Raw genomic sequence first — 27,904 nt, forward strand, 5'->3', positions numbered from 1 at the left:
AATCTGTCGTCTCCGTTACAAGCCGTGTTCGGTGCTCCGCTTGTCCCGTATACCCGTCACGGTTCATGGTCTGGGTTCAGGCCCAGATCCACTCCTACAAAGGTGCTCGGGAGGCGGAGCAGACCGACACGTGAGCGTAATCACGCCGCCGCCATATCTACGTGAAGAACGTGCAAACTAGCGGAGCATGACGTGTGAAGCACGTGCTGAACGTGACGTCAAGGCGAGACTCACACGCCAACATGGCGGCACAGATGGCTTGGTCCCAGATTTCGGCTTTCATCTCACAAATTTTTCACTTCAGGTAATAATTTTTACGATGCGAAAGTAATAATCAATTACATTTAGAGCGGTTTTGAATGGAATTTATTAGTGACGTTTAAAGTGATTTTATCTTAAAACATAAACTCACGTGTTTAAGATCGCTTAACAATTCCGAATTTACTTAACTAACAACGTGTTGCCATTCTTTATGAGAATATACGAGTATGCCATTTCAACCTTATAAGCTATAACAAAAAGGACAATACCGGCATTAAGATTAATAAAGATATATAATCAGATTGTCTTCAGGTACGTGGTCTGCGATTCATATCTTTTTTCCAAAGACGTGTGAACTTGGTGCTTCCCAAACCGTGATGCCAACGGACAAGAACCCTGGTAATAAAGCTGTGGTATATCGACGATAACCGTTCCAAACAATCGGGTACATTCAGGAAGAGTCTGTCCTGTGCAGACTAACAATGCTTCTATACATCTCCGTGGCACCGACACATGATAGTATCATTACCCCAGCTGGTGTCTCAGGCCAGACTGCCCCACCGCCATGCCATGTCTTTGGCGTTGATGTATGTTAGGACAATATATTTATACATGTTTCGAGATTCCTAGGTGTATTTTGTGACACTCTCATCGGGAGGTACAGAAATTACACGTTAAATTATTAATTTGTTTAGTTAAGGTATTTAAGTCCTTTTGATAATCATGTGTTCGTTTTATATGAAAAAGTCTCCTTTGAGTTTATGTGTTTTATGGTTCAGAAAGGTTTTCTGGACAGAAAGGTTTTCGTATTCACTTTGCTCTAGAATAACGACTTAGTGTCAGTGTGCTTCATGTGTTAATGTTAATGTGTTACGTGGAAATGTCTGTTTGAGGTTTCGGCGTCCTTGACCTTGGTACGGGGTAGATTTCAGCAGGTGCGTGGGCCGTGTGGCTGTCTGGGGTCCGTCCACCTTGCCCATTGCCTGCCTAGCATCCTTCGGTGGACAGGGATTTTCTTTCTGCTTTGTCTGTCCCCTTATCAGATAACGGTAATTGGATTACAGTAGCACAAAGCCTTTATCTTAATTCATCGCGAAATATGAAACAAAAATCGACAATGCAAACGCGTTTAAAGCAACTGGGCCGGTGAATTTGTATTCTGGGCTGGAATTCTTCTTGGTGGAAAATGACTTGCATTTCCTGTCAGTCAGAGTTCTGATAGGAATCAGCGAGGACACGTCCCAGTAATCCACAACAGCCAGGCAAGAACTGTATGTTATCATTACAAATACGGGAAGCAAATACATAGCTTTTTGATGGCGCATTTCTACCTTGGACCACTCAGCGGCGTTCACGCTAGCTTTTAACGGATCTGTCCCGATCCGGCGTTTCTAGCCAATTTAAGATTATTTGTCCTGCACTTGAGTTCCGCGATTCTCGCCAACTTTATATGGTCTTGGACGAATCTGGAGATGCATACAAACTTAGGAGATTTACAGACAGGTTCTTAACGAGCCATGGCACCAAGTTCCGGGTCTGGTTCCAACATTTACTTCTTATCAACTGTTGATGAACAAACATTCTCAAAGGACAAGGGATGGCTCTCGTTTACTCTGCGTCTATTTAGACGCTGTTGCTAAGAAATAGCACAAGTGCTGCGTTCTGCGAAGACATCCGTTGTAGTATTTTTCTTTTTAATAAGCGCATTTTACTCGGAGACCTGTACACACAGTGTATCCGTCAGCTAGAAGAGCAAAGATAAACTCTGTGTACCGGCTAATCTTATTTCCCCACTATCCATCACCGCCCCCACCCCCTCCCCTATCCTGTTTTCTGTGATCTTTTTTAACAAATGGTTATGAATATAATATATCGATTCTATTATAGCATACTCTTTTGTTTCAATTTCAATAAATTTCGATTATTCGTTAAAATGTTATTCTTAGAGTTTTTGGAATATTAATTTGAACATGGGATATTAATTCATGTACACTGTCGGGCCGATGTCCCTCAAGCCTATTAATGTTGTCACCTTAACTGTCTAATATCTTCAACACAGACTATTCCCGAGAGAGGGCGCTACTCAACCTTGCGATTGTTTGGGTTCTGTTTAACCTCAAGCGATAGTACACTCTTGCTAATCTGACCTTAAATTACCTTTTACAATTGTAAAACCATACCAGCGCGGATCAAGTCATAAAATCTTATTAATTATCGTCAACTAGTTTTCTTCTAATTGTCCTCAATCATTCCCGTGTCAGCTAATTCAATAGGTCTCATGTCACGTCGGAGTAATTTGGTCAAGCAAACCACATATTTAGTGCAGGGCGTGTCCATCTGCCTGAGCCAAGCGAAGTGACGACCAGGAGCGTCTATTAACACAGGCTGTTATTAAGTCAGCTATGATTGCAAAGTAAATGATTTTCAAAACTTCTGTGATTGTTTCTTTTATGCTTTGCAGTTGCATTGACGTACCAGACTCGTTTATCAACCCCCCAATGCCGTCCATCAGTTCTTCCGCCCTGGGGTCACTTCTCCATCTGGCTCACAGCGAGGCCTATCGGGACCCACCCTGGAGACTAGCTTCTCCCGTCATCGGACTATTATTATTCATTTAGTCTCAGATTGCTCAAGAAATTGCATTGTTATTTGATACACTCCCTGCAAAGAATTAGTGCGACTGTGAAATTAGAAGTCCATCAGTGCATGGTAACGGCGGTTCTGGCGTGGTAGGGACCCCCATACCACTCGCCCCCACGGGATTGCGCCACCTAGAGAGGCCACATCTTGACCGCGCAAGTCTGTCTATGTATTTCGTGGATATGACTGGTTGCCAAATGAATGTTAACTGATTGAGTAGTTGATATGTCACACTCTCAAATATCACGGATACTACAAGTTGTTTTGAAAAATAACGGTTTATCATTATTTGATAAGAATTGAACGTTTAACGATGGATCAGTTTATTTGACAATTAATACCGAGAGAATTGGTGTCATCTTGTTCTATATAGTCCATACATAATTGTAGCGAGTGAGTTGTGTTTTACGCCGTGCTGCACAGTAATACGGTTACTTCACAGTCTGCCAGTCGTTTGAAGACATCCTTAAATCGCAGACCCTTTCTTTGCGAAACCCACGATCACGGTATAGTGCAGACAAGTCATGGATCACAAACCATGGATCATAAAAGATCACAATCCATGGATCATTAACAGGGAGAATATACTACTAGAATATAACTACAAGAGCCTTCATGTCTCGACGTCGTTGCTACATTGAGTGAATGAGAAGTGTTTTACGCCGCTAATATTGCAGCCATATCACGACATGGTTACGACATGTATAGTTATTCAATGAAAGCTCTCAGGGAATTAAACCCGGAAATATACTTTGTATAGGCATACACACTACCCCTTGAGCTACCATGATTTATTAATGCCATTCACAAATCAGTGTCCTAAGTACTAAAAGCATTAAGTAAATGTATCGCTGCGTCGGCTTTGTTGTTCTTGCTGATGCCGCTGTCACGGGTGTATATTAATTTTAATAATGAATAGTATCATTTTCAAATATCGTTAAAGGTGGAGGTGTATATTCTTTGTAGCCCTTGTCATTGCAATTAATCAAACGCACTTAGTAAACAAATCGTTCAAAGTGCTTTTGCTGTTCCTGTATTTCTTTATGATAAATAGAGCATTAGTGCAAATGTGATCAAAGATTAATTCTCATTCCTCGCAAGCCTGGTATACTAATTGAAGCGTTTCTGCTATTGTTCAGAATTTCATCAATCTTGACCAGCGTGAAGTAGTAAATCTATTGCCATGAAATATGCATGTTACACAATCAGGGGATTGGTGCAGCCTTCCAAACCAAGAACCACGTAACAGTAATGTTCGTAAAATAAAAAAACACCAGTAAAAGCATTGAAAGCCGTTTGTGCTCCTCACTATCATAATCATTGACATAACGCTAGCCAAGGACGGAGACACGGCAGGGAAGACAGGTGCGCATTGCCCCCCCCCCCCCCCCCCCCCCCCCTCTCTCTCACGTTAAGGTGGTTCGATTGAAACTTCATAATTCTCATTCCTTATCCTTGAAACGTGGAAAGGTTAACGAATTCTCTTAGTTGGTCTCACAGCAATTTGATATTCCACCCATGACGTTTCGTACAGTACGTGACTTGAAGATGCGGCTCTCACTACAGTTGCGCGCGGACAAGACACGACGCATTGTGACTCTAGTCACGTGCATGTGCGCGGGCTGGACAAGGTCCACAAGATGTCCGAGCCTGTTCAATGGTATTGTGGAAAATCCGCGTTGGAGTGACAATTAGATGCTTGTTAAAAAAGGAATACGTTCGAGAGAATAAATCAAAATGGCTTCCCGTTATAACTGCTCCGAGATAAAAGGACTCACCCTTCCCATTCTGAATGAATAGGATATTATAAGAGGTGATGTGGGCACAAATAGTGTTTATTCTAACATCCTTGCAGAACAATCGGATAATAAATGTTTTTACCTAAATAAATTCTTTTACAAAAAGAATGTTTTGAAATAAAGCTCTCTCTCAGGAAAGGACGACAGTGGTTGTTTATTGAATTTCTACCCCATCTTTCTACTTTAGATCAGTCCCATGGTGTTTCTCTTTAAGTTTGACACGGTGTGGTTTAATGACTTTGTATTCTTTACAGATAATGCAAACATGCAATTTCCCTTTATCGTGTCCTCCGCTGTTATCAAACAAAGCCATGTTGATACCAATCTAGTTTTGTTTTTCACAAAGTTTGTACGCTCAGTGTGCTGGTCTCTCAACAGGTGCACCAAATATTGCCTCGACATGTCGTTATGCGCATGCCTGCCGACATATTGTTCCCATGTGTCATCGTGGTATTATCATACAACACCTCAGTGGGTTATTCGAGGCTTGGACTTCCCGTGCTGAGGTGACCCACGTAACCCACAGAACCGAACCTACGCACGTGCGATTTGTAACACTTTGCAAGATGACCCGACATCGAGTCAAAACAATATCGCTCTGTTTTCACAGCTGAAGATGGTTTGTTTAGCTTCAACACCCCCGCCCCCATCCCCCTCCACACATCTATATATCCTTCATCGCGAGAGGGCCGGGCATTATGAGACAAAGATTGGGTCCCAGAGATACCCAAGCACTCGGTGAGAGGGACGGGGCCCCTGACCCCTAGCTAGGACGGATTGTGATGACATCCCGTCACCCCACCACCCTTTAGTCAGAGGAAGTGTTACAAAGTGTGAGAACTCGGTGTATGAGATGGCCATGTTTAGTTCAGTTGACAGTCGGCGCGATCCCGTAAACTGACTTTGTTTATTAATTCTCATCATATATGCCGGGATGGTTCGCCTAAACGTGACAGGAATTTTATCATTATTTATGACACAAACGTGAGAGGAGATTTTAACATCGGTGTGTAAATGTTGGCCTACATACTTATTTCAGTAACGGACATGTATGAAGCATGCAAATGTATACATATATCCTTAATATGTTTCACTTGCTATTTATAAAAGGCGTTGGACACATTACAAGTCATATTCATTGCATATAACAGAATATTAATTTATTGAATTATTCATATTTAACATTAGTATCAGTTTTTGTTTTAAAGATTTAAAGATCGTGGGTCCTATTGTTCATTTTATCCTTGGTATTGCAAGCTAAGAGGGGTCACATGATACACTATCGAGAACAAGCTCGATGTACATATATAAATAACTACAATAGATAACAAATTTACACGCCTATGATTAAATTCCATGTTTGTAAAGAATAGTCAATTAATTAAAGGAATTAATTGTTAACACATTATTCGAACACAATAATAGCAGTTACTTGCGAATGCAAGACATTTCTTCCCCTTAACTGACATCGAAAGAGAATTTCTTCGATGTAAAAAAATCGATCGACATTAAATAATTGTGGTTTCTTTCTTTGAAGTGAACCAACTAAAAGCGTTTTAAATCAATCAAATAGCTTAACTGAACGCCATTGTACTAACGTCCATACAGTGTGAAGCAAAGACAATATAATACCATTTGATATCAAAGTGAAATCACAGCCTGTAGAGGATATTGTATTTCTTGTCTTCGGTCGCAGTAAATACCCGACTGTTGACTGCACGAAATGTCAGTGAGGTCGGATATGTAACGGTAAGCCTAGCCCCTGGCTCCCCCCATCTTCAACAATGGACTACCACCCCGGGGCATACGTGTAAGTCACTTGCCTCCCTGGGACTGGCCATCATCCGCTCCCAGGCCCCAGGGGACGACAAGCTGCCTATATCGGGTTAGATGCTTAACTGATATATCAAGTACTAATCGGGACAAGGACGATGGTGTTTGCTTGACAGATGACTGCCTACAAGTTTCTAATTAATAAATTAAATACCAGATGAAACATGAATTAAAATGTTTTAATTTGTATTGAAAATATACAATGTTGTGTACAGACCTCTTAAAAAAATATAAATGTAAAATCAGTTATTTGTATAATTAAATTACAATCTTGATTAAAGCAACATTGAATTTTTGTTTTTTCCCTCGTTTAAAACGACTTATTGTCGAGATTGTCAGTGGTTTAAACGAGATACTGAGTCTTGTAAACAAAATGTACGTAATTTTAAACGAGATACAGATAAAGGTTTTGTTTTATTTTTCCTTTTTCATGGGCGGATACAGCTTTTTTGAAAAGGGGGGTGCACAATTAAGATCTATTTATTGTCTTTGGTGGTAATTTATACAGAAATAAAGATTTTTTTCGAAATAAAAAGGGGGGGGGTGCGCTCCTCTGTATCCGCCCATATTGTTTGTTTGTTTGTTTGTTTAACGCCCCACAATATTCCATCCATATGACGTCGGCCTGCAGACAATCCACCAGACTTCTGTACAATGTGACAATGAGTATTTTGTGCTGTAGGAATATCCGTATGGTTCTCAAAATGTTTCAAAATAATAGAGAATAGACTTAAAACAAATTGTTACATAAATGTTAAACTGCATGTACTACCACTTAAATTATATAACTAAAAATGCTAAAATCTCTTAAAATAATCTAAAATACACTAAAATATCTTAAACTTTTTTATTGATACTTTTGTTTCCAAAATATTTTTAGAATTTGTGACCTTTGATTCAACACGCGGGCTATGACGGACGCTTCGTAAACATTTCAAATACATTCAACATTAGTGTTATTTAATGACGGACTCACGGACAGACTTAAACACAGAATTTCTGCAAATGTGATGGAAAACCAGCACACTGCGATAATTAAACCAGTTATGTTTAAAACCTATTATTCAAAAGAGAGAAGGGTCTATTAACGACTTAACCGAGGCCCCTGGTCTGCATATTAAGCAGAGATTCACAAGAGGAGTGGGTTAAAACGAGTCGTTATGCCAGGGCCGTAGCTAGCGGAAATTACGATGTAAGCAATCATTTTGCAGTACTTATTTTTCTTAAACACTCATAACGTTCATCAAACACAAACACAAGCAGACTAGTGCAACATATCTGACACTGACAAAATATTCTAACCACGTTCTCTTCATAACACCTTAAAAGTATTAAACATCGTTTGTGACCAAAGCCAGATATATCCTCATAAAAAGTAAATTGTCAATGCAAGAGAAAAAACGCTTAAGATTGTCAACCGAAACAGATTCCACTTGGCGTAAAGGGCAAAATAGCAGTGAAAATTGAATGAATGGATCACTGACAATCAGAGATCACACCAGATGTTCTTGGACAGGGCAAAGGAAACATCGAACCACTCATCAACGACAATGTTGACACGGGTAGGCGGGTCAGCCTGTAAATTAACCAAAGATCATGTAACTATATCAAACGACTGAAAGAAGAACGCACTAAAGCACTTTTTTTAAAAAATTATTTATTTTTTTCTAACGATTTCAAAGTGTAAGCACTTGCTTTTTGTCTTACGTGGTACTACGCCACTGTACGTATATTGGATGGACTTTGAGAGCGCCATCACATGGGCGGATACAGCTTTTTTGAAAAGGGAGGGTGCACAATTAAGATCTATTTATTGTCTTTGGTGGTAATTTGTACAGAAATAACGATTTTTTTCGAAATAAAAAGGGATTGCCCCCCCCTGTATCCGCCCATGCATCAGAAAATGGAGACATACAAGTACAACTGCCCTGTGGGTACTGGCGACGCGTCTACCGTTGTAAATGGGAAGAAAGCGAGCATTTTGTTAAGTGCCTCACATTTCTGGTGCATGTGTAAAGCAAGTGCCTCACTCAGTCTCCATCAGTGCGGGGGTCAATTGCTTTCAATTTGACAGGCCATTTATTGGTGTGAAACTCTACCCTCGGGTGGGGACCCTCCCCTCTCGTGCCGCGCGCGTGCCCAAATCCAGTCGTTATGTGGGTAATGCCCCAATCTTTCCCAAGCCAACCCGGCCTTGACTCCAACAACCGGGAAAAGATATGGTCAAGTTTAGCGTGCGTTTTGCTCGTTTATTTTCTTCTTTCAATCATGAAAGAAAATAATATTCTTTTAATTCTTTGGCGATGTCCTTTATCTGCGTGTCGTATCTGGGCGCCTGCCGGCAGGTGGCAGCACTTATCCTACCCCGTCATTATAGTCTTGTGTTACACACTCTTTGCTCTTTTGTGGTATCCCACTATGATGTCTTGCATGAATTGTCTCCCTTATCGTCAAACAATGGACGCAGTCAAGTGACCATTTCAAGCCCCTAAGACGTGATCATAAAGGTACTTAATAGCCCCGATGCTACCTTCATCACACCTCCATGGTCATCAAGCTACTCGTTTTCTCCTCGTCGGGCGATTTGTACAGTTAAGAGGATAGAAGATCTCGTCCCCTCTACCAATTCTCTTCTTACAACAATGCATGTAACATGTGGTTAAATGTTAATACACTGTTTAGTATCCGTTAACAAGTCGGGAACCTTTTGTGTCCGTTTAATAATGTAGGATGGCAGTACGACCAGTGATTTAATGTATAGCCCCTTTAAACAGCGGTAAGAGGCACGCTGACCGTTGACATTGTGACATGGAATGGACACGGGGAATGGTTCTGTCCTGAGATATGCCACTTTATTAAGCATATCTTAATCCGAAAGACAGTCAACTGTGCAGATCCGGGTTAGAATTGGTCTTCAGCAACCCATGCTTGTCGTAAGAGGCGACTGAAGGAATCGGGTGGTCAGGCTCGCTGACTTGGTTGATGCATGTCATCGTATCCTAATTGCGTAGATCGATGCTCATGATGTCAATCACAGGATTGTCTGGTACATACTTGAATATTTACAGACCGCCGTCATATAGGTGGAATATTGCTGAGTGCGACATTAAACAACAAACAAACTTAGCAAAGTCATCCAGTCGTACTGAAGTTTAACCCCTGATCTAAATACGCCACAGTGGAAATCCCTTTCCGGAGCAGCAGTTCAACTTCCCGATTAAACGTGTCTCGTAAGACAGAGATTATCCTATAAACATGACCCTTATTGTTACAAAAAGCTATCAACCAAGCGGTTAATGAACTGACGCTCGGCGTCTACAAATTAAATAGTTTTATACCCCATGAACACTTTTGACGAATCTTCTTTTTCTGCTCCTGGACACCTAAAGTGTGTTGTTCCAAGTTAAAAATGAAAAAATCAGTTTTCCTGGTCAAGGAATTGTAACTAAATATTCATGAATGAATATCCTTCATTCAAGTAAATGCCATACGCAAATATTGATGAGCAGACGTGACAATTTTTAAGACTCGTGTGGTGATAACCTTCACCATTGTGCCAACACCAGCTTTAAACCGTGCTGGTCGCCCGCACCTCGTAATGGTCTGGTCATGTGTTTTACCAACAAAGGAAATAGTCTGTGAATGAGGGCAACTACCTTGAAATGTATCTATACACCGACGTGCACGCGATACAGATGATAGCACTGTCGACACATTGTATTCAAATGTGAAGATGTACTTCAGGATTCGATTGAACACCTAGACAAGTGCCACAACAGCACGCGGGCATGTAGGTAGGGTGTCAGCGGCAACCAATATTGTTGGTGCTCCTTTCACGTCCGTCCAGACCAAGTGCAAATAAAAACACAACTCATATTGGCAGTACGAGCAAACCTTGTAGGCAAGTGCTTCATTTACATTACACACGACAGTAGAAATGATATTGAATTGATAATGGACAATTAAAGCAATACAATGTCGCTTAGGATGTTTTGTGTTGCTGTTTATGGTCCATAAATCAAGGCAACGATCATGAGCGTCTATCTTGACTGTCCAAGTTCACCCTTCATTTGGGTTGGAGCTGACACGGACATGAAGGTCACGAGTCGGGGGTCGGGGTGGGGGGAGGCAACAGGTGCCCTCGTCATAAACGTCGGGGTACACTTGCAGGTGCGACACATGTTTACCATTGTCATGCGTACGCATCAGGACAAGACTCCGGCACAGTGTCCTCGAGTCCAAGAGCCGGTACAGGGAGACAGGCTAATGCCACCGTATCGTCCGCGGAGCATTGTCATCAAAGGCCACGCGTCTTACATTGGGCAGGTGATGGAAATCCTATCGGCGTTGACAATAAAAGTAATACCATTTCATACAATGATCTACGACAGATGACCCCAAGACCCCGTCATAAATCCCCGAACCTCACCCCCCGCGTTAGGACACGAGCTGGACAATAAAACCCCCCTCTATCATTGCTCTCGCCTGACTGCGATCTCGCGACAGCTTCTCTGAAACCATAAACCCGTTCACATACAATGGGTGATACTCTACCCGCGGTAGTGTTTGTTGTTAACTTGTTCGGCGTTGACTCTTTGTTTGTATAGGCACCTTGTGGGGACAACAACTTGATAAAAGACATTCTCCTAGTATCAGATTCAGATACAGGTATTTTATCCTGCCGAATTATTGTCCGATAGACATTGATGAATGAAAAACGAGTATTTTGGGGGGTTCATGTTATGAGAGGCCGTCATGGATTTGTCTAAATGTTAAAAATAAAAAAACTATCGTAATATTATTTTTGTGCGTGTCCTAACACTTCCCGTGGAGTATCGGGCACATGTTGCAGGGTTTATTAAGTCGTGTTTATTGATGTAACAAAATTAGCCTGAATTTTATATCGCGACTATAACTGCTCTAATGAAATAGCGATCAAAACTATATGCTGTAGAAATGTTTTATTAATATATGTCACTTACGTCCATCTAGGATGTGTAAGTAAGTGATTGATAAACATAGTCAATGTTAATTTATTTTGTAAATTTAACATAATTGGTAATACTTAGCGTCTATTTAAAATATTATGAAAACTCATTTACACTTTAAACAAAATAGGAACTTTGAACAAATTTGTGTTTTAATGCTAAAAAGACCACCAGCTTCATTCATGACAAGCCTAAAGCATCTGCACCAGCAGCTGTCAGAACTTACAGAATTGTACATTCACTTTCGAAAGCTTTGTCACCACAAATTTCTTTTCCGTTTTATCATTTCAATAATTTTGGCAAATCCCTAACTTGGGATATTCTTTTACCATTAGAAAGCCCATTTCAGAAAGATGCGTGCGAGTTTAGATCAGTTAAATGTTTCTCTGTGGAGCGCCTGCTGGGTGGATTTAAAACGTTTCCAAATGAAGAACGTTTACCCACAACGGGAAGCCGCACGGTAAGTGTTTTATCTAAGTGCAAGGACGCTAAACGCCATCTCTTCCCGACTCCCCACTGTCACTGTCAAACGTTGACCAGTTGAAGATGATAGATAGGCTACAGAGGACCGTCTGATTCCTTGTAAAAGAAGAAATCCACCCATTAGCGGCCAAAACGACCTGTAGACAGTCTTAACTGTTGAACACATTAGGAATTGTCGTGTTTCATCTAATAAGGTGTCTCAAGCTTAATCTCCTCAAATCAGGAGAATAGGAAGCGTTTAAATAGTGCTACCATCATCAAATAATGAAAAGAAGAGAAAAGCTTGGCTAATAGCTATACGCTGACTTCGTTAGAAACACTGGACTAATGCTCCAATGTGATTGTATTGGTTTCCTGGCCTACCTATCTGCTCGGCAGGGATTACTGAGTCGCGACTTAATAGTTAGATTAGACAGGGCTAGGGGTAATTAACGCTGCTTGGATCGAGAAACAAAACGACAAAGAGCAAGATACCTGTCCGTGGTAAGAGACGAATGTTGTCGACAATCACGTACGCACTGTTTACACATGAGGTCCGTGCGGAGGTGCGCACGCACGTTGTATAAATATACAAGGAGACGCTTTTCTCCCGCCCCTCTTTTCTCTATTGTTCCTAACAATCGATCACGTCATCTCCCGGCGTTAAAACATTATCGTTGACGATTAGAACTGCCATCGATATATTCTTTGCTTCTGTAATAAATGCTTGGTTGCACACTGGAAACTTGCCAAATAAATCTGTACAGATAAAAGCTTCATAAGCACTTTCAAGTTGGTTTTTCGACTATTAATTTGTATTGTTATATTCAAAAGAAAAATCGTTACTGGTAATTTTCGTAAGTAGCTCACTGCGTTGAGTGATTGGCGTGTACAGCCGATAATAGATCTTACAGATGACTTGGAGACATTCAAGGTTGATTAAATAATTGAATGTATTGTCTTGGGAGGCCGATTTTAATATACCGCTGTAGGGGAGACAACTCATTTTGAAATTATGACCTGTGCTTTAAATAAGAGACATTCTTAGTGATCCTCTAATCCGTAATTTCGTAAACATTTCTGTCGGATGAGAGTGCTTGTTAGAAATCCCGGGTCCCGTGTTTGTAATAATCTTATTGAACGTAAAAGTACCTGCGTATTAATCTAGGACCGGGTCTAATGGCTGGGAATCTCCCACAGAAGACAGGTATTTCCATTGTCTCGCCTACCTTAAAAATATATGAACGCGGGAGTTGAATCGGTTTACGGTTATTACCTGGACTATGTATTTGATCAGTAATTGCACGATTGTGTCAGAAGCTAGTCCCGGGAGATCGCCTTTTCCATTTCCATTCATTTACTGAAAGCTTTTGCTGATATTAATGGCAAGACGCGCCGAGAGTGGGTTGTGCCCCATTCGCGTTTTACCTGCGTCAGGTAAGACGGCCACAGGGGAGGGGTTTTGTGCTCCCTGGGGGGGTCGGGCGAGGAGTTTGTGTGTTTACAGTGACGGTAACCACGCATAACACACTTGATAGCCCTGCATCGTGAATCACAGCAAAGAGATGAGAGAAGATTGAGATAATAGTGAAGATAATGGACGAAGATAATGGCGCTAATCGATCAGGTTGAAAGCTTGACGTCTGTCGACAAAACACAGATCTCGTGACGGGCCCGAGATTTCTTAGACAACATGGCGGAGCAAGGTCTTTAAGGCCCCGTCACTCTCTCCATGCACGTAATAAGATAAAATGCCTGGAGTCAGCCAATAGGGAAATTAATATCAATTATCCTAGTAGTTGTCTCTAACTAGCACTTAAAACCGTCTTACGATGGCATTTCATTTCATTTACAAGGCATTGTTCGTGACAATCGCCGCGCGGCGCAAAGAACCATCATTGAGCCCACTGTACTGTCGGCAGATGTCGGCCCGGCCCCATCTTTCCTTTCATCTCGGGCTTGACAAGGATGCTGCGACCAGCAATCACTATCATCAGTGTTTAGTTTTAAGGTTACACCGGCAGGAGGCACGGCCTATTAGGAAATAAACTTGGGTCTAATAATAAACGTGACTTCCGACATGAGTCAAGGGCATAGACAATAGCAAAACGGGATTTAGCCTAGTCTTACAAATATTTTGAGTAATTTATAGACTTTGAAATGAACACAAATATACATCTGCTTAATTTATACTTCCTTTAAGCGACTGACATCTTTTAAGGTGATTTGCTGTGACTGCTGTGTCAAAACCTTATACAAATAGATTATTTTATTAATTGTTTGTGTTTTAATGGCGTCTTATAAAAAAAATAGTTAATTGATAAAAATAATTGTATAATGAAATAGTATGAAAAAGATTATATAGATTTATTCAAGCATGGTTAAAGGCATAACAAAAATGAATTTGTCGTTCACTCAAAACTGAACTTTGTGAGACAGCGGCAAGATTTGTAAAATTATTCCTAATTTGTTTCCAAGAAACGGGTGAAGATTTTAAGAAATAGGTGAACACATTTATTTTCTGTTGCCAGGCGTCCGAACTACACAGCTGTGATCTATATGCATGCTAAGCTATATGACAATTGCACAGAGTGAGTTGTGTTTTAAGTCGCTTTGACCATTTGAGTTATGCCACTGCGCGTGGGTGGTAAGCCCGAAGTGCGGCAGGGCGTGGAGTCACCCCACAGATGGCACCCTTACCTTGTCTGCCTGCTGACGGGGTGGACAAGGCGTCCGACCTCGGAACAGAAGGTCCATGGTTCGAATCCTATCACGGGCTTCAGACATTTTATGGCCGCTATTGACGCCCAACGTGTTGCTGAACACGTTCATATTACATTTGAGCAAAATAAGTCTCGGTACCCTACGATGGACATTCCTTCTGGGAGTGTGTGTGTGTGTGTGTGGGGGGGGGGGGGGGGGGGGGGGGGTGTTAGGACGCAGTGTCATCCCCCACAGATGACATCCATTTTATGGCTGCTACACAGGTTAGAGAAGTTTACCTCCACACGTTCACGTGAACACGGGTCTGGTGCAAACAAACCAAGAAATGTAACAAGGGCTGATTTGGCACACAGGGGTAGGGGTCTGGCGTTTGTTTGCCCCTGAGTTTATAGAGAGCGGCAATTTTGATGCCTGGCAGTGCCTGATGAGGAGATACAAATGATAGGGTGGTGAGTTGTGGTTTTCGGATATATCACGACATCCTGCGATGATTGACTGAATCAAGCAAACCAGTGTTTAGAGCTTGCTATACATATTAGTTTTCATACGAAAACGCAACATATTCGAACAATAAAAACACAGGTATAAGAGTAAACCGTTCGGTTTCACAATGGTCATGAAGTCCACACGTTTAGAAAAAAAACTTGCTTTTAACATGAAAATAGCAATATAAGTAAGAACAGCAAGGATTAGTAGCAATATAAGTAACAACAGCATGAAAAGTAGCAATATCAGTAACAGCAATAGGATAAACAGCAATATCAGTAACAGCAGCAGGATTAATAGCAATATCAGTAACAGCAGCAGGATAAATAGCAATATTAGCAACAGCAGCAGGATAAATAGCAATATCAGTAATAGCCGCAGGATAAATAGCAATATCAGCAACAGCGGGATAAATAGCAATATCAGTAACAGCAGCAGGATAAATAGCAATATCAGCAACAGCGGGATAAATAGCAATATGAGCAAAAGCTGTAGGATAAATAGTAATATCAGTAATAGCAGCAGGATAAATAGCAATATGAGTAACAGGAGCAGGATAAAAAGCAATATCAGCAACAGCGGGATAAATAGCAATATCAGCAACAGCAGGATAAACAGCAATATCAGTAATAACACCAGGATAAATAGCAATATCAGTAACAGTAGCAGGATAAATAGCAATATCAGCAACAGCGGGATAAATAGCAATATCAGCAACAGCAGGATGACAGCAATATCAGTAATAACAACAGGATAACTAGCAATATCGGTAACAGCAGCAAGATAAATAACAATGTCAGCAATAGCTGCAGGATAAATAGCAATATCAGTAACAGGAGCAGAAAAATATTAATATCAACAATAGCTGTAGCAGCAGCATGATAAACAGCAGTAGCTGCAGGATAAACAGCAATATCAGTAACAGCAGCAGGACAAATAGTAATATCAGTAATATGAGCAGGATACATAGCAATATCAGTAACAGCAGCAGGATAAATAGTATTATCACTAATAGCAGTTGGATAAACAACAATAGCAGCAGGATAAACAGCAATATCAGTAATAGCAGAAGGATAAACAGTTATAGCAGCAGGATAAATAGTAATAGCAGTAGGATAAACAACATTAGCAGGAGGATAAACAGCAACATCAGTAACAGCAGCATGATAAATAGCACCATCAGCAACCACGGGATAAGTAGCAATATCAGTAAAAGCAGCATGGTTGGTAGCAATATAAGTAGCAACAGAAGGATTAATAATCACAGATGTTACACAGTCGAATATGACTACCATATAGGAGATTATAAAACTGAGCTATAATTGCTCAAAGAAGTCTTTATAGAAACAACACAAGAACAACACAACATCAACAACAACATGTAATGATATTTGAGTCGATACATCAGGCTGTTAGTCACACCACTCAATGAAATATGCCAATGAGTGAGTGAAGAGTGCCTTGGAAATATTTCAGTTCTTCACGCCATTAAGGTGCTAGGTCATATATTGATGTAAGATTTTTGTGGAAAATTTCGACTATGACACACTACAAGACACGAGTTCCTGTCATCACGTGCCCGTCATCACACAACAACACGGACACCGGAAGAGCCTCGCTCTCGCAACGAGAAACACCACCACATGCCTATTCAGACGTGTTGTAGACTTCGTCCTTTCGCTTGATCATATTGTCTTTAGGCAGGAAAAGACCTTTGCAAGGAAATGAATGCGATGTTTTATATCTTCCTTAATTAAAGTCTAATTGTAGCGTCGCTGAACCCTGTATTTCCGGCGAGGGGAATATCACAGGGCTGAGGCGACGCGGCCCCACGCATCTGAAACATGGACACAACTTGTGACATCTACACGAAACGTGGTAATTCACTTGAGTTCATGCTAATGATTGGCCATCTTGGTGATGGGAGACTGGTTCATTTATTCGATGAAATAAACGAACTTACAAGAGATCCCTAGCATCCCAGGCTAGTCATATTAGGAACCGACTCAAATCGATCATCGATCAGGCTGGTCTGTGTGGTCCAGACCCGATCATTAACACGCCGTCGGGATATGAGGTGACTTGCACGCGCGTGTGTGTGTGTGTGTGTGGTTGCTTGTACTAGTTTGGACTAATGTCGATTTTATAGTGCTAGAGACATTCTTTCCACTACAAACATACCACACGCACACGCACACCACAGACCTACACACATACCACGCAGACACACACACCACAGACACTGAAGAGGCAGACACACACAATGACACTCCACACACACCACGCAGAGATACACATCACACACACCACACAGACACACCACATATCACCCCACCTCACCCCACCCACCCCACCTACACACACACACGACGCTACATAAGTGCAATAATCTTGATCGCGACGTGGAACCACATTTCCCCTCACCTCCAACATGTAATATGTACGTGGTGTGAGATCTGCTGGCAGCGACAATTGTCGTGGTACGTGCTGCTATGGGCGTCTCTATGACTCCCCAGGCCCTCACTCACCATCTGCATGATAATGTCTTTATAAGAATTCAACCAGCACAGCAACTCCCATCCAACTGTACCCATTTCTAACACATGCACGTTCTGTGAATCCACAACAGACATAGCCGACAGCGCATCAAGTGGCCTCATTGTAGCTGATAACAGCTGGGAATCTCGGTAGAGTGAGTGAGTGAGTGAATGGATGTTATTTTACACCGCACTCAGACATATTCCTGCTATATCACTGTCTGTATATAACCATGCGGCCTTGAAAGCGCCTGTTCGTTGCGCCGTGGACCAGGTTATATTCCACACATGATTTGTCTCGCCTAGTCTTGACGTCTCCGACCCGTAAAGATCCGGGGTAGAATAGGTCTTCAGCAACCCATGCTTGCCGTAAAAGGCGACTAACGGGATCAGGTGGTCAGCCCGGCTGAAATGGTTAATGCGTGTCATCGTATTCCAATTGCGTAGATCGCTGCTCATGATGTCAATCACTGGCTTGTCTGGTCCGGACTCGATTATTTACAGAGCGCCGTCATATAGATAGAATATTGCTGAATGCGGCGTAAAACAACAAACAAAATCTTGGTGTCTCCGCCTGTGTTTAGAATAGACTAGTGTTAAAAGCGACGTAAAATCACACTCACTGACTCTCTCTGGCTGCAGATACTTACTCTATCCACCACTGTATCGACAGCTCCGTACAAGACGGGTAGCTGAGTGGGTAAACGGTTCGCTCGTTACTCCGGGCCTTTTGGGCGCATCTCACTGACTTCCTCACTCACTCACTAACCTCCTTACTGACCTCCTAACTCACTCACTGACCCCCTCACTCACTAACCTCCTTACTCACTTACTGACCTCCTTACTCACTTACCTCCTTACTCACACACTGACCTCCTCACTCACACACTGACCTCCTTACTGACCTCCTTACTCACACACTGACCTCCTCACTCACACACTGACCTCCTCACTCACTCACTGACCCCCTCACTCACTGACCCCCTCACTCACTAACCTCACTCACTCACTAACCTCCTTACTCACTTACTGACCTCCTTACTCACACACTGACCTCCTCACTCACACACTGACCTCCTCGCTCGTTCACTAACCTCACTCACTCACTGACCCCCTCATTCACTAACCTCCTTACTCACTTACTGACCTCCTTACTCACTTACCTCCTTACTCACACACTGACCTCCTCACTCACACACTAACCTCCTTACTCACACACTGACCTCCTCACTCACACACTGACCTCCTTACTCACACACTAACCTCCTTACTCACACACTGACCTCCTCACTCACACACTAACCTCCTTACTCACTTACTAACCTCCTCACTCACACACTGACCCCCTCACTCACTAACCTCCTTACTGACCTCCTAACTCACTCACTGACCCCCTCACTCACTAACCTCCTTACTCACTTACTGACCTCCTTACTCACTTACTGACCTCCTCACTCACACACTGACCTCCTCGCTCGTTCACTAACCTCATTCACTCACTGACCCCCTCACTCACACACTGACCTCCTCGCTCGTTCACTAACCTCACTCACTCACTGACCCCCTCACTCACTAACCTCCTTACTGACCTCCTCACTCACTCACTGATCCCCTCACTCACTAACCTCCTTACTCACTTACTGACCTCCTCACTCACTAACTTCCTTATTGACCTCCTCACTCACTCACTGACCCCCTCACTCACTAACCTCCTTACTCACTCACTGACCCCCTCACTCACTAACCTCCTTACTCACCTCCTTACTCACTCACTAACCTCCTCACTCACTCACTGACCTCGCTCGTTCACTAACCTCATTCACTCACTGACCTCCTCACTCTCTCACTGACCTCACTCTCACTGACCTCCTCACTCACTCACTAACCTCCTTACTCACCTCCTTACTCACCTCCTCACTCACTCACTAACCTCCTTACTCACTTACTGACCTCCATACTCGTTCACTAACCTCCTCGCTCGTTCACTCAACTCATTCACTCACTGACCTCCCCACTCACATAATGACCTCCTCACTCTCTCACTAACCTCCTCACTCTCTCACTAACCTCCTCACTCACCCACTGACCTCCATACTCGTTCACTAACCTCCTCGCTCGTTCACTAACCTCCTCATTCACTCCCTGACCTCCTCACTGACTCATCTCAAGAGGTCAGTGCGTAGAGGTACCGTAGTAGTTTCTTTCACACAATCAAGTATTGACCATTCCAGGATTCGAACCCCCGCCTGGCTCCCACAAGTGTCGTCCCTTCTCCATCACCCCATTCCCTGTATCATCCTGTAAACCTAACTCTTATTCTTGTATACGTCAAGTGCTTTCCACAACCACTGTGCGCGAGCGTCTCTTCGGGAAGGGCACTTTAATTATTATTTTTATATTTTAATATTATTTTGCTCGTGACAAGAATTATGTCTCTAGAGGCCAGTGCTTCGCAGCTTCATCCGCGTGCAGCGCATCCGTTTGTCTCCTACAGCAGTTTCGTGTGCGAGACAAGTAGTTGTGTTTTCCTTGTCCCAACAATAAAGCATGCACACAAATCTTGCCCTGCATCAACTCGGCGGACGCGGAACATAACTTAGCTTCAAACATAGTTTTTTGCGGAAAATTCAGGTAGGAAGAAAGTACTTATGTAAATGTGCTTCTTTGTTAGATACGGGACCAATATAGAGCGCCGCGCATCCGGGCCTCGCTCTGCGATGAGTGGGACAACCTAGCTGGGACAACCAATTCGGCTAAAGATAGAGTTGAATTCGAAACAAAGTACAATCATCCTGCACTCCTAATTCTTAAAACGCATATGAATTATAAAAAAAGGAATGAAATAATTAATAATTTTTTATTTTAATCTCTAAAAAAATCATTTATTTATCATTGTCATCCTGAAGGAAACTCAGTCAGTTTGTAAAAATAAATATTACCAAACTCATTCCAGTATTTATTGTTACTCTTTTAAAGTATTTCATCAATTGCCAAAATAGTATTTTGTTTAAAAACGTGTATTACAATAAACACCGCGAATGTCAATAAACACATAATGGGGGTTCAAACTGGATATTATTATTAAACCCTTAAAAAAATGTATGTAAGGTAATACTGAGACGAGTCAACAAGTCTGATTAACATATTATATTCTCTATTGATTTCAGAGCTTATCTTTTTTATTGTTGATCCATATCACAGTATGCCCTTCATGGGCTGGGTCATTTCCAGAAGTTGCAAGATGTCGCAAATTTTAATGCCCACTGTGCAATAATCAGGTGCCTCCCCATTAAAGCAGTGCAACTTGTGCGGCGTCCATAACACTCATTACTTTGGTTATTCTATAAGCAATAAATCATATATTCTTGTTTAGCCTTTAAAAATATGAATACAACATATGACAAGTATTTAATTAAACGTCGTGCCGGGAGACGTTCCCCATTATATTGGCAGCAACAAAAGCTTTCTCTGCGCATAAAAAACACGACACTTTTAATATCTATCCAAACGGGTAATATGACCAAATCACATTGCCTAATATCAGTCCAATAATCGCTGAAGCAAATGGTAACAATGTATACACTGGCTGTTTGTATTGAGGAACACGTGTTGCAAGATGTTTCAGTCAATCAAATAAATATCTCCCTGTATGAATAGACAGGACTAACTGATCGCAAACGATTATAATCATGCACGCATTTCACCAATGTGCAATAAAATATTGTCATCTCCTTGCAGACACCCGCGCGCCGTGCAGCCGATTCCCGTTTATATCCTTGAATTATCAGCAATTCAAAGAAGTCTTTTCTTTCATTTGCTGCCAAGCGGAACCTGTTGTCATTTGCCCAACATGTTACAGTTTATTTGAATGTTGAAATCGACCGCCCATTGTGTGCTGACCTCGTCGCTCCGCCTCGCGTTCCGATCCATTAGTAGTTGAGGAACGCCTGAAACCGACTTCATTACAGTGACCAGATGGACGTGACGCAGGTGAGAAGAGACTCACGGACAAGACGGGAGGGCCGGCAGGGAGCGTTACAAAGCGTTAGCAAAGGGGAGGAGCAATATCGATTATAACCTCAGGTGCCACATCCCGTTAGTCTGCCCTCTGGCTAGCAACCAATCATCAGTTTTGTCACAGCATTAGCCAATCAGGTCTCAAGTCTGACATGACGTCATTCCGGAAATGACCTGGTAACAGGTGCGCGGCTGTCGCAGGCTTCAGGCGCCGAAACAACATGGTATGCTTGTTCATAATTAAAAGCAACGATTTTTCTTGCTGACTAATTTCGATATTCTTAACTAAGCGCTGTGTGACTTTGATTGTTGCAATAGAGAAAGCATGAACCTGTTTCAAGCGTTCTTAAAACAAACACACACAGCTTAATCAATTGTGTCGGCTTGGACAACAAATGTTGCCGTTATGTTCAATCTATGAGATATCTAAATATTTACAGAGGGAGATAGATTTTACTCCACGGATTCTTTTTCAGCGGGTCTTTATAACCGCACGTTTGACGGTAGACCTCTAGCAGTAAGCATTGATCATTTCGCTTTCTCTCAATTTATCCCAGACTTTTAGACAGGCTAAAACACTTTTACAAGGAGGTGCAGAGTAGCTGATGAAAAAAAATATTCATTGATTATCTAGATTCTTATTGTCACAAAATATACATGAACTGTTTGCGTAAGTTCCAAGATAGTTGAAAGGAAGTCTAATACAGACATGAACCTTTTAAAAAAGAACAAGAAAGACCGCCAAATAATTTGTTTTGTTATCTTGTGGCCACGGCTTCAATACAACTGGAGAATGGAAAAGATGGATTGCACACCACAGATGATGTATAGATACGTACAACACTGTCAACTCTATAAAATACTGCCACACACATAATATTAGACTAACATTTAGTCTCTGAAATCTTATATTACACAATATCCTTCTTGACTCTAAAAATAATAAAAATTCCCTATGCTGATTTCAGAATAGAGCTAGCTTGAGCTGGCTAGACTTGCTTTTGTATGCATTTCTAGATTATTATTTTTTCATAAAATAAATATATTCCATGGTCATGGTGCAGGACTAACATAATATATATATAATTATCTGCCCATAAATACAGTATTTTCTTGCACATGCAATATTGTGAAATACACGTTCATACAAAATTGTCAAATACATGTTCATAAACATTATCAAATACAAGTACATCCAATATTGTCAAATAACAAAAAAATGTGCATACAATATTGTCAAATACATGTTCATACCTTATTTTCATATACATACAATATTATCAAATGCATGTTCATATAATATCAAGTAAATGTGAACACAATATTATCACATACATGTATATACAATATTGTCATATACATGTACATAAATATTTTCAAATACATGTACATACAGTATTCTCATGCACATACAATACAGCCCAGTACATTACAGCCTGTCATATTCTATAACATTGACATGTACATGCAATACGGCCCTACACATAATCTATTGTCAATACAAAACATACTGTCAAGTAATCAAAATAGGGCAAATCCTTATAGACAATAATATCAAATACACATTAAATACGTTCAATATATTAATACTGTCCAAACCATAACATATTGTCAAATACATCACTGCGAAAATGACGATTGAAATAAAACGAAATGAGGAGCGAAAGAACACAAAATGAGATTGAGCCAAAAGACCAATAAAAGTCTGATAAAAGACAATCGGCGAGTGGTATAGAAAGGTGTGTGGCTAAGCATCTGGGTAATACCACCACTGAACCGGCGTCTGTGACAGCAAACAGACCATTGTGAAGCTGCTGTACTGTTGCTCGTTCCTCAATACGTCGACTTTTGAAACAAGACACCCAGTGACTGGGGCATTACTGGAATTAAACGTTGGACTGGTTAATACAAAACATACCCCGTCTTACAATGTGTGAACCGTCTTGCCCAGCTCCCCCCCGCGAGTCTACACGTGTTACACTGGGCCTCCATTAGATCGAAGTTAGATTAAGGTTCGTATTTCACATTTTCATTACCGTCCTTTAGTAACATTCGATTTAATATTATCACATTACAAACCCCTTGAAGATGGGATAATATTTATATTTTCTGAAAAATGGAAAGCAATTAAGATAACAGCAGGGGGTCTGATTAGTTGTATAAACCCACAAATACAATGTGTGGACATTAGCTTCTTGTAAAACCTTACAACAGAGGAAGCAGTGGTAGGGCAATACTTGGGGGGTATCACTCCGCGGAGAAGTAGTCCCTTGAGACACTAATCCGGCACCTAGCGTCCTTGTGCGGGGTGCCACGATATTTTGCGTACAGTTTTAAAACCAAATCAATCATATATAAAATACGAACGAATGCCCCAAAAACTATATACATTATTTAGACACTCGCTATTTCAAACCCAGTTATAATGAAATTGTAAGAATAAATGTTGAGCCAATTTCTCTAAATTCTAATTCGTGTATTCTTATACCCCTTCCATGGTGGTGTTTGTGGTAGTAGTAGTAGTTGTAGTAGTAGTAGTAGTAGTAGTAGTAGTAGTAGTAGTAGTAGTAGTAGTAGTAACAACAAGGAGAAAGACATATGCCATCATTTCGTATATAAAATGTATCCCTTCACAAGATGATATTAATGAAATGTCATTAAGTGCTATGTATGATTGTTTCATTATGCTTTACAATCTACCTGTAATTAGTGAGGGTCTCCGGTTACGCTGACGCTGTAAAGGGGGCAGTAACAGATATAGGGAAGGACGGCACAGCTGGGACCACGTGACGGGACTCACCAACTTATTGGAAGTCTTCAATTATAGATATTATCAAATAAAACGGAACACTTATTACTTATGAACTGATGATAATGTCCCGCCCATCAATTAAATTAATATCAAATCAAAAGTGATACTTGTAACACCCCGTATGAGGATTGCGGGTAAGCACTGGTCCCATGATTGAAGAAAGGGGAAGCTTTATGGAGCGGTTAGACTCGCTGACCTGGGTTAAACGTGTCATAGTACTCCAACTTTGTGGAGTGTTGCTCATGTCACATAACAACAACAACAACAACAACAACAATAATAATAATAATAATGTTAAGACTCATGATGAAAACAAGGCATTCCACAGTTTTCTAAAACGAGCCAAGGATGTGGGAATTATTCTCAATGTCGGTGTTGATTTTGTTGATGGTTCTGTACTGCTGGACGGTACAGAAATGAGTGTCAACCAAGCGAAGTGCCTTTCAAGGAGAGGCTTTCTGATCGAGTTTATGTGCAGTGTGTTGAGAAGATCAGCAATCCTGCAGAGTCCTTCGCTTGGATGAAGTCGTCTGGCCTGAAAAGTGAAACTGAAGGCTTTCTGTTTGCTGCTCAGGACCAGTCACTTCCCACTCGAAACCGTCAATGTGTGATTTTGCATCAAAATGTAAATGTGAAATGTTATTATGAAATTATGTGAAATTATGAATTATTATTATTATTATTATTATTATTATTATTATTATTATTATGTTGAGCTTCACATGACGCTCTGTGAAATCTTCGCAGAAATAGCATGCTCCATTGTATTTAAAAAGTTTGGAACGTGCACGAACGGGACCGTGAAGAAACCACTTGAAAGTTCCGGCCTTCTTTGGTACATATGATCTAGATAGTAAAGTCATGCTTATGAACGAACTCGGAAGAAACGGATATGATGATGATTTATTGAGTGAAAGGCCAGGGGTCCTTGAAGTGTTTACAGTAGTGGTGACAGATGATGGTACAAGGAGAACATCAGTGTAAACTACTTGTACCTCGTGAATAACAACGTCCACGGACACACAGCCACAGTCTCACTGTCCAATTGCAAGCTGTCACGTGACGGACATCGCCGTGATTGCTTGATGTGTGCTACTTCTGTACTGAGTACCGTTAACACAAATACTTAGCCTAGTGATGAAGTTGAGAGAAAGATGGAGTCCAGAATCCAGAATGCCAGACTAATAAGTGAGTGAGTACTGTTTTACGCCGCCCGTAGCTATATTCCAGCACTATCACGGCGAAGGACACAAGAAATGTGCTTCATACATTGTACCCATGTTGGGAATAGAACCCGGGGCTTCGGCGTGACGAGCGAACACCTTAACCAATAGGCTACCCCATCGCCCCCAAGACTACTAATATAGCAAACCATTTCTTATATGACCGAACTGATTCTGCCACATGATTGTAATGTATGCTATAATATACATTGTCTGAACTGATGTAAAGCGATTGATTGCAAACAGATTTTAAGTCTACAAGGTTGCCACCTGATAAAATTACCAGATATTTTCCGGATATTAAGGCGCCATATATCTGCCAACGAAGGTGTTACAGATGATGCCGTCAATTCTCAGCTGCCCGGTGATACACGTTTTCTGTTTCCAGGGTTGCAGAAGTCTGGACTAAGTTCTCGTACACATGAAACATACAGAGTGGTAAGCGTGTGAAGTCTAAGAAGCAGTGTAACCCTTATGTGACAGAAATGAAACGCTCTACCACATCTACACACAAGTCCACGTCTACAACTACACCCACGACCACGTCTACATCTACACACACGTCTACGTCTACATCTACACCCACGTCAACGTCTTCATCTACACACACGACAACGTCTACATCTACACACACGTCTACGTCTACGTCTACATCTACACACAAGTCCACGTCTACATCTACACACACGACAACCTCTACATCTACACACACGTCTATGTCTACGTCTACAGCTTCACACATGCCAACGTCTACATCTACACCAATGACCACGTCTACATCTACACCCACTACCACGTCTACATCTACACCCACGTCCACGTCTACATCTACACCCACGACCACGTCTACATCTACACCCATGACCACGTCTACATCTTCACCCACGTCCACGTCTACATCTACACCCACGTCCACGTCTACATCTACACCCACGACCACGTCTACATCTACACCCACGTCCACGTCTACATCTACACCCACGTCCACGTCTACATCTACACCCACGAACACGTCTTCATCTCCTCCACGACCAATTCTACATCTACACCCACGACCACGTCTACAACTACACCCACGCCCACGTCTACATCTACACCCACGATCACGTCTACATCTACATCTACACCCACGTCCACGTCTACACCTACACCAATGACCACGTCTACACCTACACCCATGACCATGTCTACATCTACACCAATGACCATGTCTACATCTACTCCCACGATCACGTCTACATTTTCTCCAATGTCCACGTCTACATCTACACCCGCGTTCACGTCTACATCTACACCAATGACCACGTCTACATCTACACCCATGACCATGTCTACATCTACTCCCACGTTCACGTCTTCATCTACTCCCATGTCCACGTCTACATCTACTCCCACGATCACGTCTACATCTACACCCACGTCCGCGTCTACACCTACACCAATGTCCACGTCTACATCTACACCCACGTTCACGTCTACATCTACACCAATGACCACGTCTACATCTACTCCCATGACCACGTCTACATCTACACCCATGACCACGTCTACATCTGCACCCACGACCACGTCTACATCTACTCCCATAACCACGTCTACATCTACACCCGCGTTCACGTCTACATCTACACCAATGACCACGTCTACATCTACACCCATGACCATGTCTACATCTACTCCCACGTTCACGTCTTCATCTACTCCCATGTCCACGTCTACATCTACTCCCACGATCACGTCTACATCTACACCCACGTCCGCGTCTACACCTACACCAATGACCACGTCTACATCTACTCTCATCTCCACCTCTTCATTTACACCCACGTTCACGTCTACATCTACACCAATGACCACGTCTACATCTACTCCCATGACCACGTCTACATCTACACCCATGACCACGTCTACATCTGCACCCACGACAAAGTCTACATCTACTCCCATGTCCACGTCTACATCTACTGTAGACTACACCAATGTCCACGTCTACATCTACACCAATGACCACGTCTACAGCTACACCCACGACCACGTCTACATCTACACCAATGACCACGTCTACATCTACACCCACGACCACGTCTCATCTACTCCCATGTCCACATATCATGTCATTTAA

At 41.8% G+C, this 27,904-nt stretch overlaps 1 protein-coding gene across 1 annotated transcript; it reads left to right on the plus strand.

Annotated features, from left to right (window-relative positions):
• The first annotated feature begins 242 nt into the window (after positions 1–242).
• LOC125374073 (uncharacterized protein PB18E9.04c-like) lies at positions 243–27,904 on the plus strand. The gene is made up of 2 exons (XM_048384826.1): positions 243–304; positions 26,266–27,904. Exons 1-2 carry the CDS (start codon positions 243–245, stop codon positions 27,902–27,904), a joined length of 1,701 nt encoding a protein of 566 aa, XP_048240783.1.

Source organism: Haliotis rufescens, unplaced genomic scaffold, assembly GCF_023055435.1.
Source record: "Haliotis rufescens isolate VD_foot unplaced genomic scaffold, xgHalRufe1.0.p SCAF_51, whole genome shotgun sequence".
NCBI classification, from domain to species: Eukaryota; Metazoa; Mollusca; class Gastropoda; order Lepetellida; family Haliotidae; genus Haliotis; species Haliotis rufescens.